This window comes from Stigmatopora nigra, chromosome 3 (genome assembly GCF_051989575.1).
Source record: "Stigmatopora nigra isolate UIUO_SnigA chromosome 3, RoL_Snig_1.1, whole genome shotgun sequence".
Taxonomy (NCBI): Eukaryota; Metazoa; Chordata; class Actinopteri; order Syngnathiformes; family Syngnathidae; genus Stigmatopora; species Stigmatopora nigra.
Genome location: NC_135510.1, coordinates 6,986,128 through 7,006,304, shown reverse-complemented (window position 1 = coordinate 7,006,304; position 20,177 = coordinate 6,986,128). Strand labels below are relative to the sequence as shown.

The window sequence follows — 20,177 nt, the reverse complement described above, 5'->3', positions numbered from 1 at the left end:
TTGAAAGTGCACTTTAGAATGGATGAATGACACAGTGGCAATGAATGAAGCATGTCATTTGCAATGAAAGACATGGATTCCAAATCCTCTGGATTTTGCTACAAGTTGGTTGTTGACAAAGCCACCCCCCAGTTCCCCCCGCAGCACTCGCCCTTGTCACATCTTTGCAGCTTCCGTCCACCAACTATGACAATGACCTGTTTCCATTGCTCCCATTTGGGCCGTAAAAGTGACATTTCTGCATGAAAATGACAGGTCTGCCAAAGGCACTGAAGGCCTTGAGTGAATCCTTGACAGTGGAAGACTTCCCATTGCATACAGACAGTAACAGCAATTATAGTCTGTCAAGCTCTCATATATTCACCGTATCATTATAAATATGTCAATGCCCTACTAAAATAATAGCAGACACGAACATTAAGTAAAGGTGTCATTCCCTGTTGGTTTTGTTGCAGTTACAAATGGCTTTTTGTTGATTTTGCGTCACTTTATGTCATTTAGAAGCAAATTCAAGGAACCTTTTTTTTGTCAAAAATCATCATCCATGGAGCTTTTTTGTTGGTTCAAATTGAAACAGAAACTTTGTTGCAGTTAAATGTGCCACGCGAAATGAATGTGCCATTGAAAATAATATCGAGAAGTTTTTGCCAGATTTTCGTATGTTGTTGCCAAAAAGGTAGCTTTGGTGCAAATTGATTTTGGGAACTGTTTGATAATGTAATTTATGTGAATTGGACAAAAACTATAAGAAAAGTTTTCAAATTGTAACATTTTTATGTTTTTTTCTGTTGTATTTTTTTTCCCCATCAAAAAAAATATATTTTGAAATATTTGGAAAAAGTTAAAATTCGTAATTGGTGCATGAAAGAGTTAAGATGCATGGTGTGCCCTTTAATAGACACGCGATCCCCGCATTATGTTTGCTCTTTTGTGTGCTTTTTCCACATTTTGCCCCTAGCTGCAACAGTCTCAGAGCATGGTGAATGAAACACAACATAGCGGGGGGGAATAAAAGGCCTGATGTGCTCTTAATGCACATTGTGAGCACACGTGCTGGGGGGATTCAGCTGGTCAACAACAGTCTGGTGCTGACCTACAGCTTTAGGCAGGAATACCAGCCAACTCTGCTTCATGGATTCCAGGTCCTTGAAAGAACTGTAATCTTACACTTGCAGCTATTTGTATGTGTACAAGGACTTTAGATGAGGGAAACATTTGGATTTTATTTAGTAATTTTTAATCATTAACATGTCACTCTGCAGATCTTCAATCAATTAAATGTTTTAAATTGTGCTTAACTGTACACTTTTTGAGTAAACTTCCAATTAATCCTAAATGTATACTATTTCATTTATACTGTTCTCATAATGATGAAAGAATGCATTGCATAAGTGTGGACTATTTTTGTTGAATTTTCAACCTGATGCAAATTCTAAATTGTTATTTTGCAGGTGGCTATGGATCTTGACAAAAGTGATTCCACAAGTATCCACATTGACTCCTGGTCTTTGTTCCTGCCGATCCAGAGCCAAAGGTTGAACCAATAAGGTGTCTTCTAAAATGAGTAGCACCTGACTGCAATCAACTGATTCCATTTGCTCTTGTTCAGTTTGAATACTAACTCTTGCACCCATGCAGCTCTCAGAAAATCAGTTTTTCACCACTGCTTTACAATGAAGAAATGAATGTGTCACAGTTGAATTTAAGGGAAAAGAAAACATCTTTTGTCAAGACCTGGATTCAAATTCCACAGCATTGCCTCCAAGAAAGAAATGCAGTCTGTACAGTAAGTTAATTCATATTATCTAATAGAAAGGACAAAAAAGACAATTTATTTAAAGATGAGTGCCACTGTATCACTGCAGTTAATCAATCTCCAGTATAATTGTGTATATTCCTACATTGGGCCCCTCCTCCACCTTTGGCTGGTCTGCAGCTGTTGGGCTTATCTCCTTCTTAACATAAACTATGATGTCAGGTTTTTTTTTCTTTCTCCATTCAAGGACAAAAGTCTTTGCATTTTAACCATTTCAGTAACAGTGGTCACTCCAGTGGACAGACAATCAAAAGTTGAAACTGAAGGCATTTAAAACTTTGCTAGTGACTATAATGGGAAAAGAATGCAAAAATGTTGTAGTATTGTATTTTTATTTCAAAATCATTACTGTGCATTTATAATACAATGCTCATGAAATTTCACAGAAGTACTGTAAAATCAATAGTACTACCTGTACTTGTAAAGTACCCTAATATACTGATAAACATCCAAGTTAATTTTATGAGAGGAATGGCTATGAATTGTCATGTTTCTGTGCCTTAGACGGCGGCATTAGATGTCCAACCCATTTTGCGAATGATTTAAAATTTGCGTCCAGTGAAAATTGATCTAAAATGAGCTGATGACCTTTGAAACAATAACATATTTTTTCGGAGAAACCACAGCACAAAGCCTCGAGACGAGGTTAGATTAACATCTGCTCATGAGGAACATTGCTTAATCATGCAAAACAATCAAGCTCTCTGACATCATAGCCATCTCTGCCATCACATCATGGTCTCGGCACACACTCGGCCATTTGAACCCAGCACATTCTTGAACAAGAGTGGGCGGCGGCTGCCTGACTGATACACAACAAAGGCACTTTTCCTCCTCACAGCAACGGCTTTGTCACTTTTAGTGCCTTTATTATTGCATCATATTGACTTGTAAATCCAACTTTGTATGTTTGTGGTGCAGTATTGAAACCCAATTTTTTTGGCCCGCAGCAAATTATGATGATACCATTAAATACGGCCAAGAAAAGAATTCTAAATACAGCCTAAATTCAGTTTAATTTCCCAGGCTTAACACGTGCCTCTGTTGTTTCCAATGTAGGAAACTGTATAAAACTAAACTATTTGAGTGATATTTTTTGTAGTCTCTAGACATTTTCTTACTGTTTTGGAAAGTTTCTTTCAGTAGAGCGAATGTACATTTTTAAATATCATTTTCTGAGGCGTAGCTGTATATGGAAATGAGTGATGCAAAGTTTGGTATAGAAAAGATGGTATGGGTGGAGATATAAAAGGATAATAGCCTTATTTTGTTGCTGGCAGGTCAATTTCCTTCTTTTACTAAATACCACAACACACACTGACCACTTAACGACACTGTCTGTGAGTAATTTTGTTGAATTGTGAGGAGTACAAGGCCTCGCGACCTCTAGTTATATCATCATACGATGCATTTGCAATGCAAACTCTCATCCCATTCCTCACGCAGGTGTTCATTTGTGAGAATTCGAAGCGTTTGATGTTCAAAGGAGGAGCGCGCCTCCTTCTCCTCAGCCGAATGTCAAATAAAGTACTCTAGTCTATACTCAAGGACGGGGGCCCGAATCCCAGCCTCAAGGTTACAAGTGTATTGTTTATCATTTCCTTAGTCGTGTTGTGGCTTTTGCGTTGCCGTGACCTGGCTCGTATTCAACGTGGAGAGCCTATAAAGAGCCAGCCCCGTTTGCTTGAATTTCCCTGCCGTGTTTGTGCCCCTCTCGTCTTTCCCACCCGAGGTTTCTTATGGAGCGGATCTCTGCTTGTGAACGGACCATGGCTGTGGTGGACTTGGATTCTATCGCGTCCGGACTGAGCTCCTCGTCTCAGAACGCAAGCGCCTGGCCTACGGCTAGCGTGTCTGCTCCAATGGGGACTTTGCTTTTATTCTTGTGTTTACTGCTGGTGGCTTGGGGCCATGCAGACAAGAGACGAGTACCAGGTGGGTCACTTCCAAAACACACACATGCACATTTGGCTTCTTGCTTTCTTTTTTTAATCTGGTTATTAAATTGCTTTTTTTGTAATGGCAGGTCCATATTTCTGTCTGGGACTCGGACCACTTTTGTCATACATGAGGTTTATTTGGACAGGAATAGGCACAGCCAGCAATTACTACAACGATAAATATGGTGACATTGTTCGAGTATGGATTGGCGGAGAGGAAACCCTCATTCTTAGCAGGTTAGTGCTCTCCTTTAAACTGAATTTAAAAGACATTATCTATATTTTTGGCCGCCTCTTATGGCTTTAATTGGATTGGTGTGACTGATTATAAAAACATGGTATTTTTTGTTTATGCTTATACTCCATATCCATTGTTATGATTTTCTTCTAAAAAATTGGATTATTAATTTTTACATGCTACTTAGAGTTGCCTCAGTTGTGATTTTTTTATTTTTATGGTCCGCAGCAGATTTAACGTTTAAAAATGGTCCTGTTTTGAAGGTTCCACAATTGCAAAGATTTGAATAGCTCAGTTCATTTGTTTCCCGTTGTTTGTTAGCATTATGTTTATATTTTATGGAATCCTATTGCTGCCTCAAAAGTAGTAATAATAATAATAATAATAACTCCATTATCACATTTTTTTCACTTGATACTATTTTGTGAAACTTTGATAACTTAGCAGGTAAAAACGTGAAAACTAAAAAAAATGTAAAAAAGGGGAAAACTTTCATGCAAATATGTAATATTGTGTTTAGATGATAGTATCACATGCCCATCACATGAATTTTTTTCTGTACTGCAATAAGGCTGATAAACCTAAACATTTCCTATTTTATGCAAAACTCCAGAAATATTAAACCGTACTTGCACAAAATTGTGTTTAAATCCGCATCATGCTCAAATATATATTCCCAATTGGAGTCCAATAGTTTGCTGTCACTGACACTGCTGAACTTTGTACATTTTTCATTTATTCCTTTTTAATAACCTGCAAAACCCACTTTTTGCCCAAAATATTATTCCAGAGCTTCGGCAGTGCACCACGTTCTCAAGCATGGACATTACAGCTCAAGGTTCGGCAGCAAGTTAGGACTCAGCTGCATCGGGATGAACGAGAGGGGCATTATTTTTAACAACAACGTCGGCCAGTGGAAAAAGATCCGGACTTATTTCACCAAAGGTAAGAATCGCTTTTCCGTAGGTTCGAAGAAGCTCATTATCCATCCTATAATAATGTGTTGACCTTCTGACGCAGCCCTGATAGGCCCAGGCCTTCAACAGAACATGGAGGTGTGCATCTCGTCCACACAGAAGCACTTGGACCACTTGAGGAAAGCCTGCAGTTTGACAAACGTGGATGTTCTCAATCTCTTACGCTGTACCGTAGTGGACATCTCCAATCGGCTCTTTTTGGACGTCCCCTTCGACGGTAAGAGGTGTTGATTATAGGAAATGTGGCGAATGATTGATGTTAGCTCTCACGGTTTAAATGGGTTTGGCATTAGTTGCCGTCAACTGTAGTCAATGGGGATATTTGTCAAAAGTATTGCAATTTAATCCAGCTTACCCTCCAAATTGATAGAAACAAATCGAAAATGTGAAGTAGATATGGGTTTCATCCTTTTAAGTGATGAATAATGATTACTTAATAGTGATTACTTTAGAGTATTTGTGTCTTTATTTTTTATTGTGCATTTTGTAGGCTGATGTGAACTTTACCCCGAATTTATAGTTTGTAAAATGTGGTAATTTAATGGTTAAGACAAAAAAATCAAAATCAACGTTTAGAAATGAACTAAATACAAATTAATTTGTTTGCATACTTTGAAGAAAAACACCAAAAACAGGATATTAGAATGGAAAAAACATTTTTATTAGTTGTGATTCAGAACAGAGTAACAAGTACCTAGTGGTTATGATGTTTAATAATAAAATGGGGCTTTATTTTATACAACGGGGAGTGTGTGGATGGGGGAGAGAGAGAGACTATACAGGTGCGCTCGTAATTTAAATGATGATATAATCTCACTTAAATTAATGGATGAATTGTTGTCCAGAGAAGGAGCTGATGCAAAAGATTCTGAAGTATTTCAACACGTGGCAGACGGTCCTGATCAAACCCGACGTCTACTTTAAGTTGGACTGGATACAGCGGAAGCACAAAGCAGCGGCGTGAGTCCCGTTGGTCAAAACCAGACTGCAAAACTCGACTGTTTTTCATCCATTTTTATCTGCTTTCCCAGCCAGGAGCTTCAAGATGCCATCGAATGCCTTGTGGAGCACAAAAGAAGAGAAATAGAGTGTGCAGATAAGCTGGATCACATCAATTTTACCGCCGAGCTCATACTGGCGCAGGTCAAATGAATTAGTAGAGTACTAATAGTAGTAGCAGTGCATCGGATTGTGCATCCGTCGTGTCTGAAGACAAAAGTGTTTGACGTTTTGAATGCATTTTTTAGAATCGTGGTGAACTTTCTAATGAGAACGTGAGGCAGTGTGTGCTGGAAATGGTGATCGCCGCACCTGACACGCTGTCTGTCAGCCTCTTCTTTATGCTGCTGCTTCTCAAAGAGAATCCAGGGCTGGAGCTACAGCTTCTGCAAGAGATTGATAACGTCATAGGTGAGGATTGGATAGAAAGGTTACTTTTACTAGACTGAAAGAACATGGCTTCGTTTGGGGCTTTGCTTTATTTCAGGAACGATTGTCAGCTGTGCTCTCTGCCAATACAAAATGTTATAGCAACAATGTGGACTTTTTTTTCTGTTTTTAGGAGATGGGACCCTGCAAAATGAGCACCTTCACAAGCTGCACGTATTGGACAGTTTTATAAAGGAGTGTTTACGTTTCCATCCGGTGGTGGATTTCACCATGCGCCGCGCCCTGTCCGACGACATCATCGACGGCTACAGAGTCCCCAAGGGCACCAATATCATTCTCAACACTGGCCGCATGCATCGCACTCAGTTCTTCCCCAAACCCAATGAGCTGAGTCTGAAGAATTTTGAGAAGGATGTAAGTAGACCATTCGGGGTAGGAACCTCCATTAAGCGATGCATAATGAAAAGTAGAGAGTTGCCTACCTTTGTCGACCCCATTTCAGAAGTGCTCTTGTCCTATTTCCAGAGTAGTTGAGGGTTCTGCAAGTATTATAATAAGTTTTATTATTATGTGCATTTTTATTATATGAAAAACACGATCTTTTTTTTAAAGAAAAAACAACTTACGTGGTCTTTTTTAAGGGAGAGAGCCATTTTTAAGAAAAGAAAAGCCTTACTATACATGGTCATTTTGTAAAAATAAAAAGCCTGACTATACATGGTTATTTTTAAAGGAAAAAACGCCTTACCATACATAGTATTTTTTAAGAAAAAATAGCCTAAAAATGGGGGAATACTGCAAAAAATATTCCGGCATTTGTATGGTGGCTTTTGCCGTAACTGCTAAATTTAGAAAACCAAAACACTGCAAAGTTTCAATATCCCCCAAAAGATTTCACTGTGCACACAAAATAATTCATCAGATAGAAAAGGAAATGTTCTCTTACATTGTGCAGGCTCCACGGCGGTACTTCCAGCCATTTGGATCCGGTCCTCGAGCATGCGTGGGCAAACATATGGCTTTGGTCATGATGAAGTCCATCCTGGTGACCCTACTGTCGCAGTATTCCGTGTGCCCTCACGAGGGTTTGACCCTGGAAGGCCTCCCCCAAACCAACAACCTCTCTCAGCAGCCTGCAGTGCACCAGGATGGCAGCCCATGTCTCAACATGACCTTCTTACCTAGAACAAGAGGACGCTGTCACTGAGAGATGTTGCTTCTTCTTCACTTACCAAACCTTTGTATATAGTGACCACATTTTGTATATAGGCAGATGAGTGCTCTGGGTTCAAATCCAGGTTGGCCCACCTGAGTTTGCATAGTCTCCCTGAGCCTGTGTGGGTTTTCTCCAGGTATTCCAGTTTTCTCCCACATTCCATAGTCAAGCATAGTGGGCAGATTGGACACTTTAAATTGCCCCTTGGTATGAGTGTGTGAATGGTTGTCCATCTCTTCATGCCCTGCGATTGGCTGGCCAACGATTCTGGGTATCCCCCGCCTCTGGACCAAAGTTAGCTGGGATAGGCTCCAGCACCTCCCGCAACCCTAATGAGGACAAAGTAGTTCAGAAAATGAATGAATGAATACATTTTCTATACATAGAATAATACTAATCGAAAACAAAATGGAAATACAGAAATACAACAATAACAACATTTAAATCTAAAAATCTTTTTTTATCGGACAAAATTGAAAATGCTGATTTATGTTATAGAATACAGATATAAAAAAAACGATTTTAATCGGGCAAGAATTTGAATATATATTCACTTATTTATGAAATTTTCAAAAAATATATAATTGATATAATATATACACGTATACTTATCAATTTATAATTCCCTTCATTTTCCATCTTTTATTAACATAAGTTTTACTTATATATTCCTCAAGTGTTTTTTTGTATAATTCAACTGTTATTTTTTTCTTTGACAATAAATTACTGCAAAGTACTTTTGCTATTTTTTGCCTTTTGTGCAACATTTGAATTACATGTCAAGCCACCATGTTGTATTGACAATTAGTGGCCAGCAGATGTCACCGTCACAAACATCATAATGTAGAAACTGGTACGACCAATTGATGCAATACATTATAATTTACCTGTCCATGATGTTCCACTACAGCAGATTTAGGATACTATATTAGCTTTTTAAAAAATTAACAGGTATTTTAAGGATTTAATTTTTTCAAGATAAAACCAGGTATGTAATTTTTCTTTAAAAAAGATTATGTATATTAAGGCCGCTTTACATTAAAAAAATGTATACCATGCATAATAGTGCTTATATTTGTTACAAAATTACCAACCATGGATAGTATGTTTTTAAAGACGATATATCTACGGCTTTTAATTGTAAAAAATATTGTATATTTTCATATATAAAATGACCATGTATAGTAAGGATATTTTTAGTCAACAAGACCATGTATTGTAAGGCTTATTCCTAAAACATAACACCATGTATAGTATGTTTTTTTCTTTAAAAAAAAAATGCAAGCAAATGAGTTGAATAGCTGTCTGATAAAGGTTAAATTGTCTGGCAAATTAGGACATCAAGACCATTTAGACATTTACCTGAAATTAGATATAAAACTGTTTCCCGGAGCATGAAAAACAGGTTTGTTTTCATAGCATTGTTGCGGTCTGCCTGTTTCGGTGGGATTTTATTTTTAGTGAGTTTCCTGCATTTCATCGTTTCTTCAAGTTTCCTGCATTTGTTACTGTCCTTTGAGGTATGTTTGTTCTACTGTTGACTTTGTTATGAGCTTTGCTTTGAACTACGTTATGACCGACGTGGAACTTTATTTTGTTGGGTTTGGCGATGCCTCTATTTGAGTCGGCGTCTGGCAAATTGCTGCACTTGCGTACTGTTGGCAAAGCATTGTGATACATTTTCTGTGGTTTACATTTTTGTTTACGCCGCGCCAATTTTCCCAAAAGACTCCCAAACCGACCATTCGAGAGGAAGTTCTCAGCACTGGATGAGGTTGGGTTGCACACTATTAATGAGTAATTTGTTGTAGAATGTAATGTAGAGGCTTAATCCCAAATTACATTGTAAGCAAACAATGGGGTCAAGAGAAAATAAATATTTAACAGTTTTAAATTAAAATCCTGACAGATATTGACATTTAACAGCTCCGGGATAAAACGCCTTCATTATCACTTTGCTTTTTGGCATGCGGGACTGAAGCTGTCATTTCCTATCTTCAATCAAACACACATTTCACCTTTGTAATGGCCTGGGCACTTAATATTTGCTAGATTATAACATTTATATGAGTCTTTTCGCACAGGAAGTCTTTTCGCCTCATTCCTTCCCAAATAAAAGGTTTTTTTTCGGTCAAATGTTAACCTTTGCAGATGTTAATAAACTTTCACAAGTATATTTTTATCAATATTTGTAGAAAAAAAAGCCTTACTATACATGGTCATTTTTTAAGAAAATAAAGCCTTATTATACATGGTCATTTTTTAAGAAAATAAAGCCTTACTATACATGGTCATTTTTTCAGAAAATAAAGCCTTACTATACATGGTCATTTTTTCAGAAAATAAAGCCTTACTATACATGGTCATTTTTTTAAGAAAATAAAGCCTTACTATACATGGTCATTTTTTTAAGAAAATAAAGCCTTACTATACATGGTCATTTTTTAAGAAAATAAAGCCTTACTATACATGGTCATTTTTTAAGAAAATAAAGCCTTACTATACATGGTCATTTTTTAAGAAAATAAAGCCTTACTATACATGGTCATTTTTTTTAAGAAAAAGGGTTAGGGTTAGCATTCTGAAAAGATATTATCGTCATGAAAAAATGGGGACAGCCAAATGTAGTTATTCCACTCCATTGTTAAAAGTTTTAAAGTTTACACACTAAGAAAAAAAATCTGTTTTTTTCCAGGACTATTTTTTGGTGGTTTTCATGACTTGCTGGGAGCTTAACTCATTGTAATCAATAGACGTCTAATCCTTTTAAAGTGGAGGAGTGGCAGCGAATGAACTAATGTTCTAACTTCAAATGAATTTGACATCAACTAGTACTGATGAACTCATTTTTAATAATAAAAAAATACCCATATTTTAACATTACACTGCCTGTTTTTTCTGTTTTTTTGTTTTAATATTTGTTTTAATTCCTTTCAAACTGTAGTGGTTGAAATTTGGTGACCTCTAACCTCCCAAATGTTTTTTTTTTTCATACTGGATACATTCAAACTGTTACAGATGTTTTGTGACCACAACCCTAAATTTAGAATATTTTCAATGCACTTACCTTATTCTCTCAGTGCAGCACGTACAAGTGTCACTCCTCCATAACGTCAACGTAGCTCATGTAGAATCGCCTCATGGGATCGGACAGGGTGAAAATACCGCCGTCACCGCTGGTCATTATTTCCTATTAGTGTCCTGCCTTTGCTTCGTCCTACCCTGCAGAGACAAACGAGGTTTGCAGTTCAGCTCACGTCCAAATGATGTCCATTGCACAAGTTCAATGTCAATTTAATGAGGCTCGCATAACAAGCAGTGGGAAGCTCTCCGTCCTCATGAATACTCTGCCTTGCGCGTCTTTCTTTTCCACAAATAATCACACTTTTTGGCTAACAGGTAACAAGCAAAACCTTAGCAAGTGAACTCATGTGAAGCTAAACACAAACATAACACACACAAGGGGTGAATAAGCCAGCCGGGGGCAGTCTAAAGGCATCTGGTGGCAAATGTTCCTGCTGAGCATTCATCAGCACCTCACCTAGGGGCTGTTTTGGCCCCCCAACTGTTTTCAAGTCACCGGCTGCACGCGCACCTGCCCCACACAACCACAAAGGAAGCACCACCAACGAGTACGAATCAATATTTATCATCTAGTCAACAACAAACAGTTTTTTGTGTCCTTTGCAGGTCTTAGAGCAGAGTTTTAAGATGTCACTGTCTGTGGAATGATAAAACCATCTCGTCAATTACTCCAACAACAATTAAATCAATCAGTACTGTCGTATTCTGCGTGTCGTTTTGTCAATAGTCAAAGAAAGCTTGAAAGGGAAAATAATAAAACCAGCACATGAGTATGAATTGCATTTTTCAGCAGAAGCTAAAAACAAACATGATACAGCGATCGTAAAATAGGGAACAACAGACACCCGTTAATGTAACATATTAATAGTTTTCTGGAGGATTCTAGCCTATTAAAACAAATAACCATGACCATGCATTATAAACAAACACATTCGACAACAATTAAATCAATCAGTATCGTCATCTTTTGCGTCTCCTTTTGTCAATTTTCAAAGAATGTATGAAAGGGAAATAATATATAAAACTAGCACTTGAGTATGAATTTTTCAGTTTTGAATTGATCAGAAACTAAAAACAAACATGATACGATAAAGTGATCGCAAAATAGGGAACAACAGACAATATAGACAACTATTAATGTCGTATATTAACAGGTTTTTTTTTTGTATGACTATACCCTATTAAAACAAATAACCATGACCATATATTGTAAAAAAAAACTCATTTGAATACTTGTGAAATTTTCTATGGAGGCATCATAGTTCACTCGAGGACAACTGGCTGGGCACACTGCAGTTGACAACACCACCAAGGCCAAAATTCAAAACTAGCATGACAAATAGATTGGTAGTGATTCCCAAACCAACTCTGTTTCCATAACAGTGCACCAAGTTTATATACAAGCCCAAAGCGGACCAGAAAAATGACGTGTGAGGGACCTTTGCTTGCCTACGGTTTAACAGTAAGTGACCTCATGTCACGTGACTTGATAGGAGAACCTTTTTATAGGAGCCGGTAACAAGAGGTCATGGGATTTATACTACTGAGATGAATTTTAAATTGCCATGAAGGAGCCTCTCCCACCGCTCGGCTCAAAACACAGGCAGCGCTCTCACCCACAGAGGGAGGAATAGGCTGCATACAGAAAGAGTTGGAGTGGACAGCACCGGATGGGAGGAGGAGGAGGAGGAGGAGAAGGAGGAGGAGGAGGGACGAGGGAAAAAAAGGGGGCGGACTGAGGAGGGTGGAAGGGGGAGAGGCGGCAGAAAAGTAGATGACAGGGAGAGGAAAGAAGGAAACTGAAGGAGCCGGGAGAAGAGACGGACGGCAAAAGGGGGGGAAGAAAGAAAGAAAAAGACAGATCGGCATATGATCCTCCCTCAGCTGCGGTGATCCGAGGGAAGCCCACCGAGGAGAAAAGAAATTGTATTTTTCTTTTCTCTTTTTTTTTGTGGGGGGAGAAGAGGAATCTGCAAGATCCACAAGGGGAACATGGATTCTGACTCTGGAGAGCAGAGTGATGGAGACCTCTCACCAGGTATGAGACACTTTGTTTCACATTGGATTGGATTGGATTACTTGAGTCATCCCGTATTGGGGGAATTTCATTGTGACAGTAGCAAGAAAAGGTATAAGTTAGACAGTCCAGTCGCAAAGGCTGCAGAACAACAGAGCAAAAGCAGAAAGTGCAAAGCAAATCAAAGTAAATGAGATCATTAAGAATCACCAAATCAAATCATTATGGCAGAAAAAGCAGCAAAAACACAAAAACAGCAAGTGTGGAGTGGACCGAGCTACCGAATAGATAACTCTGAATGTACATTTGACATATTACACGCACCTGTTGAGTGCGTGTAATATGTCAAATGTACATGCAGATTGGACAGAAGGCGCCAGATTTTTAACATTTACATCCATAAATGAGGATTTTTTTTTCCTCTAATGTTTTAATTATATTCATGGAGAACAAATGTATCAAATTTGAAGCCAGGGGGGAAAATAGTGTATTTTGCTGCGGGCAATAAAAAAATGGAAAATAATTTTAGACCCTGATGAGGATAAAGCAATATAGAACATGAGATAAAATTAATTATTTAAGAAAGTATTTAAGTAGTGATAGATAACTGAAAGTAATAAAAAATATATTTATATAAAAAAATCAAAGAAGTGGTAAGAAATGTATAAATAACGCCAAATAGAATATTTTTTAAAAATCAATTGTGTGCACTTTGATCTGGAAATGTCATTTGTTCTAATCCTCAATTTCCACAGAAAAAACTGTCATTTTTCATCAACTCTATTACTCCTCCTCCAAAATAATCACTACACTGCCGTTAAGCGAGTGGTCAAAGCTGCTTCAGAGATCAGTCTTTTGGTGAAATCCGGCTCAGTCGGCGCCAGTTACCGGCCAGCTCTGACACGCGAACGCAGCATCCCTCGGCGCTTCTCTTTTGACGCAGCTCGCGGCTTTACTTTGGCACGTTCAAGTGTCGTGTATATCCAATGGCTGTTATCGGGCCTATATTATCCTAAATTTGGTTGAACTGTTGCGCTTTCTATGTTAATGGCACTGAGATGAACTCTGCCATCTGTTTGTCCATCTGGCACATGATGCTTCTGTCTTTTGATCCACTGGCAAAGGTGGTGGAACACTGACACGTGGGCCAGGTGGCAGCACAAACGTGGCAATGCCGCTTTCATGATCATGAGATGGGGGTTTCTAACTTCCTAGATTGTCAGAGAACAAGTCAAGTCCAAAAGGAGGCTAGAGAGTTAAGGAAAATGATCCTTTTTTCTATTTTTTAGAGTGACTCATACTTAAATGCATCCTTTCTTTGTGGCCACACCGTACTTTTATCATTGGCCTGACAGTCAAGGGAAAGAAAGCGTGGTGGCATGGCTGCCTTGTAAAGGTCATCATTTTTTTTGGTATATGAAATTTAATGAAATCAAATTCTACAACTAGAGGCGGTCCTGGTTCATTTTGAGCCCAGTGCGAAAAAAAAACCCTCTCACCCAAACACACACAGACACACTCACTTTGGATGAAATGTCCTAATTTAATTGGATTTCTCTATGACCATAGCCCTCGGCCTAACTAACAGTTTAATTAGTGTACCGTGCGCGTGTTGTTTAAAAGCTAATAATTGAATGCAGTTCTGATTAAAATGTGTGTGTTTATTTATTAAACACTAAAATCTTTTGGAAGAAAAACTACTCATAATGAAAGCATTAAAGTCTCACCCCTAGCTTTTGATAAGAAGTGCGTGCTAAGTATAGAACTTTCTATGCAGGCTAAAGCAAAAGAACAAATATGGATGTGTTTTGTTGGAAGTGACCCATCTGGCTTGATCAGTGTATGGTTGTTATTTGTAATTATATTTTGTTATACAACTTAATTGAAGACCTCTGACTCACATCAGGCGAGAGGCTTGAACCAGCCTTCTTACAAAACATACTTAGCACATCATAGTTTTTCAATACCTAAGCCTCTGCTTACTCATCTAATGATAATAATCAGATAAAGGCTTTGTTGTCATCAACAACAAAAGCCTAATTGTCATCATACCCGGAAACTGCGTATGACGAAATTGGTAGTTCTTCTCCATAAGGTGCGTTTTCTCGGCAAAAGACCCAAATAAGTGATCATTTCGGACTGGTAATTTGGCATTCTGCCGTTATGGATACATCGCATCACCCCCTAGCAGATCACTTATCATATTAGCTCGTTGGCTGCCATCCATTGCACGATCAACTAAATATTTGTGTTGATTTTCTTTCATTATTTTTGCCACTACCTTTTTTACTTTTACCAACATTCCAACTTGGTTCTTAGATTCTTCTGGCCACTGCTATGATATTAGTGGACAGTGAATCAACAATCCTGACGATTCAGTTGGCCAGAAATCATTTTGCCATCTGCTAAAGTTATTTCCACGCATTTTCACCGACGTTGACGTAGCAGTGGAACTCAGACTGGAGATCTTTGCGAGTGTCGTCTTCGCCAGCTGTAACATCCATAGGGGCATAAAGATGTTAGATTGTATTATAAACAAAGAGACTAGTCTTTGTTTGATGACACAACGCTAACGTAGTCCTCGTCTGTATTCACAACTGTCCTAACCCACAAAGGACAAAAAATGCAATGTTGCTATAATTCCTATGAAAAGGTTTTTAATAGTCAGCATTGACCCTTAAAAAAAACATCATTGAACTCAATGTCCGCCAGTAAAGGTAAATGCCAATCCAATTTGAGAGTTTGTCAGGGATCATTCATAACGATAATATAATTATAATTGAGGCCTGGTGTCCACATGTAGACATGACATTTTTTAGGCATACCATGAAACCATGGCCTACAACGCATGTAAACAGTAATCTACTAATAAGATAAAAAGTCTGAATGGTGATGAAAAAGTGCACATAGACCTGAAGGGTCTTTTTTTACTGTAAGAGACAGTGTGTTGGATGTGGATCCATCCCCCACTTTTTTTAAATCAGATTCACAGATGGAGCGTGCACACTACAGCCTAGCTCACGACACACACACAAACACACACACATATACACACACTTACACACACCCCTCCCAAATCCCAGTCTCCATGAGCTGCTTCTGGAAAATTGAAAGACAAACTGTAAAACAAAAAAGGCCATTGCTGAAAGTGGAAAAGGCAACTCAGGAGATTTTTATTTCCCCTTATGGTTGCAAAGAGCAAAGGCTTGGCCTGGCAGGTGTTATATGCATCGTGTGACCTGTTTCATAGCAAGCCGTGGGACATTTAGAGAGGAATTTGCTTTCTGTCTGCTAGATTTAGTGAAACATTGTCTTCAACCACAGAGGTATTTTGGGGCAGACCTCACAAAAGTCTATAGTTTGATTGGTCATAAAGCAAAAAGCGACTATTAGTAGTTCAATGTTTTGCATTGGGCTCACAATAAATCATAATAGTGTTGAAAGTAAAGATAACAAACACAACTAACGCCTAAACTCAGGCACAACACTTTTATTTATGTGTGAAAATATGGACCCATTACCTGAGCTAAAGCCTCATGCTGCATTCCCAATGTTTAGCAACAATAGTAATAGCAAAATCAGAAGAATCGAGAGCAATATTTTAAACAACCAACCAAAAATGACATCACATACATGCATACTTCATGGGTGAACCCCTAAAGTACACAACAACTGAGAATATTTTCGTTACATTACTCCAATGAATTGCATTGTATGAAAACTCACACAAAATGAAGCTCTCCATGCAAATGACCAAACTGTCCTATCACACCCGTACTTTATCCACTCCCCCTCACCGTGTCCTATTTGTTAGTAATTCTGTTTTACCTGACTTAACGAGGCGTGTTTCCTTTCCCTTCCTTTCACCTTTAAACCCTGATCAGCCCAGTTGCAGTTTCTCAATAAACACCACCGTAAAAAAATAAAATGGCGAGAGGAGTAAACTAAAAATCCCCTGTGGCTTAATAAAACTGTTCCAGCAGTTGAAAACATTCAGATTTACTATTCTGAGAGGGGAAAAAATCTGGCCCAGGAAGAAAAATGAATGACTGCTATCTCAGGGAGAGATTTTCACTCCATTTTTCTCCAACGCGCTCTGTTGAGCAGCTAAATAGACGTAGTATAGTAAACATTGCGTTGGGCATATGGTTGTCGTAGTCGTGCTGTTTGATTAAATGTGAGGCTGCGTTGGGAAGCTTAATGGAAAGAATACAATTTTTGCTTTGTTCGGATTTAAAGCCTTTTGATTTTTTTTGTATTTTGTCTCACTTATGGGCCAGAATATCTACCATGGCAGAATATTCGTAAATACATGTACGTTGTAGCTCTGCGTAACAATAAATGTAACTATTTTGTATGTTATTAATAGTCTGAAAGTCCACCAATGTGTGAGTGTCATAAACTGTTCAACTCTTCATGACATCATTTGAACCCAACGCAAATCATTCCAAACCAAGAAAGTGTTCTCCAAATTTCATATCATTTGCAATCCAATACAGCCTGTGGGAAACCAGAAATATGTGTGGTTTACAATATTAAATTGGAATAGGGAAATGGAGATTCAAATGTGACAAATTTTCTAGTAGGCTTGGATTAGACCAAATACAAGTGGAGGGGGGCTTGGTTTTACGTTTGCCAGCGCAAAAAGGGGTCCGTTTCCAGGAGGGATTTCTTCCCTTCTAAACGGAGACAACTCTTCAAATGCATGTTTGTGAAAAGTCAACCACAGTTATTTCCTTGTCATTAGTTCGCGGTGGTGAACGGCGGACCGCCGCCAAGCCCAGAAGACGTTAGGCCCTTACACGCTATCAGATCTTCAAGGCTAAAGTTGAACTGGGTTTTAATACATTTACGACAAAAAAAAGGCATTCTTAATCAGTTTTGGATGGCAAATTGAACAACTTCAGGGACTTTGGCTACTATATACATTATCATTTTAGGTATGTGACGTCATTTAGCTCACCCACATCACATTTTATGACTTTCCAATATGCTGAATAGTCCTAATTTTGCTGACTGCGCACTGGCGTTATCGTCACTCAACTTATTTTTATTCCCAGTGGTTGGAATAGAGAAGCACATGTGGTCCAGCCTCAATGGATACCACCGATTCAACATGTGAGGAGAGCAGATGTGACCTAAGGCGGTGTGACTTAATTGTACTGCAAAACCCACAATTTGACAGAACAGATCAGATTTAGCCCAAGGTGGAATTTCATTGCTCATGAGACAGACAAGCTAAAAAAAAAAAATCCTCTTTCAATTTTAATGATAGTTTTAATGTCAATCTTGGCAAATTAAAACATGCAATTGATCACATGATAGTGAATTGTAATCATAAAAAGAGCCTGAGCACCAACCTGGTGCTTTTTCAAGATTCCCACAGGCCCACTTGGACGTAAATTGAGTCCAAATGGGTGAACTAGTAAACAAGCCAGGAGGCCAGAGTTATGGGGAGAGTTGGCAAAGGCTGGATGATTGTGCATGTGAGCATTGTGTGTGGAGTGACCGTGCGGCTCTATTTAAAAGCAATGTTACGCCACGCTGAGACTTGGCGAGGTGCAATGACAACAGCGACATACTCGAGCCGGGCCGGAAAACATTTACTTCTGCGGTGAAATGGAGTCCCAGAGGGAGAAATTGGCAAAATAAATGAGTCAGGAGATGTTTCCGGCGAGAGAGGGTAAGTGGATCTGACTCACTTTGTCATTTCCTTGCTCTGAACCTCACCTTTATAGAATTCCTAAATCCGTGTCACTCTTCCGCAAATGTTTTGCAGAATTTTTTTACCCGCCCACACATCTCACCTTCCCGTCTAAGTTAATAGCACAAAATGAAAATAGACATGTATTTTAAGACTTTGTAAAGCTATATTTCCTCCCTGCCCTGCTTTCTCTCTCCTGAAAGCTTTTGCTTCTCCTAGATAAGGTGTTACATTTATTTTTGTCGCTTTTTTTTAATTTGAGAAAGAAATGAATCATATCAAAGCCAGCACCAATTTTGGATGGAATCTCAGCCTGCCCAAAAGACAATAAAAAGCCTTCAGGTTGACTAAGTGGGTGTATGAAACATTGTTATTTGGCTTTGAATCATGCGGCAACAACTGCGTCAAAACTATTGAATATACTGATGCTACACAAAATTCAAAACAATTCCTTTTTGTCACCTCACTCCCTTGGTATCAAGAAATATGCAAATTAAAAATACTTTTCCCCATACAAGAAGTAGAAACAATACAAGTGCTCAGTGCTAATAATCCTGGAGGACATATTGGACCAAAACTAATTCAATACAAACCAAATCAATACAAGTCAACACTTGGGGGTGTAACCATTAATCTAAATTAATGTTTAGTTAAAAAGTTTTCATCAAAAGTTTTATTAAGAGAAAACAAAACAAAAATGTACTCAAAACTGCCTACATTGTAAGGAATCAGGTTGCATGTTGACTGTGGGTTAAGATCTTGAGGCAATGTTTCAGGTGTTGTCTTTTTAATGTTGTTCCTGAACACAACACACCCAAAGAGCGACAGTAAGCGAGTTATGTTGGATCTTCAGTTATTTTAGAGTCTGTTCTTTTTTTGTGGGGGGTGTCAGAAAGATGATGTTGTCTTTGCAGATGCAACATTATTTTTTTATCATTTTTGGTCAAAAAGAACTGATTTTTTGTGTGGAGAATATTGTATTAGATCGAATCAAAGGGAATTGTGGTAGACCCTAATGATCATCATCATCATCATCATGTAATGATAATAATAAATAAATAACAATAATAATAACTGTAATCCCCAGAGCCCAGAACTGTGACACCAAAGCGCTAACCACTCATCCACCCGGCCACCAAGATGCGTATACGACACTGCAAATTGATGGAAAAAAGTCTCCCACGTTGCAGGAAAGGATGCGGGGAAAAAACCATGCAGTCAATTCCCATGCCCGACTTACCAGCAGAGCGAGCTGTGCAAACTAAACAAAAGCAGCCTACAGCTGCTTCAAGTATTAATGTTATAGCAGATAGAGGTCAAAGCGCAACCATCTCACAAGGACCTTCTATCTGATTAGACGGGAACATCTAGAGTAGCTTTTGTTATCCCACGAGAACTGGGGGTCGTGGTAGGAGTGGCTCTGATGAGAGCTGAGCTGGCAGTTACTCAGGTCACTTTCACGTGACTGTCAATCAAGAAGAGGGGGGTATTCATCATTTGTATCACTTGCCACGTCCGGTTTGGCCATCCACTCTGCTTAGGCTACTGTAACATCAAAAAAAGCTATTTTGTGCCGGCATGCGTAAATTATCAAGATGTGCACCAACAAAATAACCTAAATATTTCTATTTTACCCTGAAATTGGATATAATTCACCAATTCATTCATCTTCCATATCAACCATCCTTGAAAAGGTTGCTGGAGCTTAAGACAGCTGTTTTTGTGCAAAAGAATGGTCTTGATAGAATAATATTCAAAGTATTTCCCACTCAGACAATCAGGGAGATCGCTATGAT

General features: G+C 38.5%; 2 protein-coding genes and 1 long non-coding RNA gene across 6 annotated transcripts in view; 2 read left to right on the top strand and 1 right to left on the bottom strand.

Annotated features, from left to right (window-relative positions):
- The first annotated feature begins 1,620 nt into the window (after positions 1 to 1,620).
- Positions 1,621 to 8,226, top strand: cyp19a1a (cytochrome P450, family 19, subfamily A, polypeptide 1a). The gene is made up of 10 exons (XM_077712712.1): positions 1,621 to 1,786; positions 3,549 to 3,751; positions 3,843 to 3,993; positions 4,785 to 4,939; positions 5,015 to 5,188; positions 5,817 to 5,931; positions 6,003 to 6,114; positions 6,219 to 6,381; positions 6,533 to 6,774; positions 7,316 to 8,226. Exons 1-10 carry the CDS (start codon positions 1,773 to 1,775, stop codon positions 7,565 to 7,567), a joined length of 1,581 nt encoding a protein of 526 aa, XP_077568838.1. The 5' UTR covers positions 1,621 to 1,772; the 3' UTR covers positions 7,568 to 8,226.
- The window catches only part of LOC144193994 (uncharacterized), a 25,543-nt gene continuing 10,976 nt past the window's right edge, over positions 5,611 to 20,177 (bottom strand). The window contains exons 4-9 of one of the 2 annotated variants that reach the window (XR_013325803.1): positions 10,644 to 10,798; positions 7,669 to 7,905; positions 7,307 to 7,541; positions 6,843 to 6,899; positions 6,283 to 6,753; positions 5,611 to 6,030 (exon numbers count right to left, since the gene is read on the bottom strand). This is a non-coding gene — a long non-coding RNA (uncharacterized LOC144193994). Of the gene's footprint in view, positions 6,031 to 6,275; positions 6,754 to 6,842; positions 6,900 to 7,306; positions 7,542 to 7,668; positions 7,906 to 10,643; positions 10,799 to 20,177 lie in introns of those variants that run through there. The other variant, XR_013325804.1, reaches the window with a different exon arrangement.
- The window catches only part of tnfaip8l3 (tumor necrosis factor, alpha-induced protein 8-like 3), a 15,191-nt gene continuing 7,445 nt past the window's right edge, over positions 12,432 to 20,177 (top strand). Inside the window, exon 1 of one of the 3 annotated variants that reach the window (XM_077714018.1) lies at positions 12,432 to 12,698. In XM_077714018.1, coding sequence (XP_077570144.1) covers positions 12,653 to 12,698 — 46 coding nt within the window. In that variant the 5' untranslated portion in view covers positions 12,432 to 12,652. Of the gene's footprint in view, positions 12,699 to 18,234; positions 18,361 to 20,177 lie in introns of those variants that run through there. The other 2 variants (XM_077714017.1, XM_077714019.1) reach the window with 2 other exon arrangements.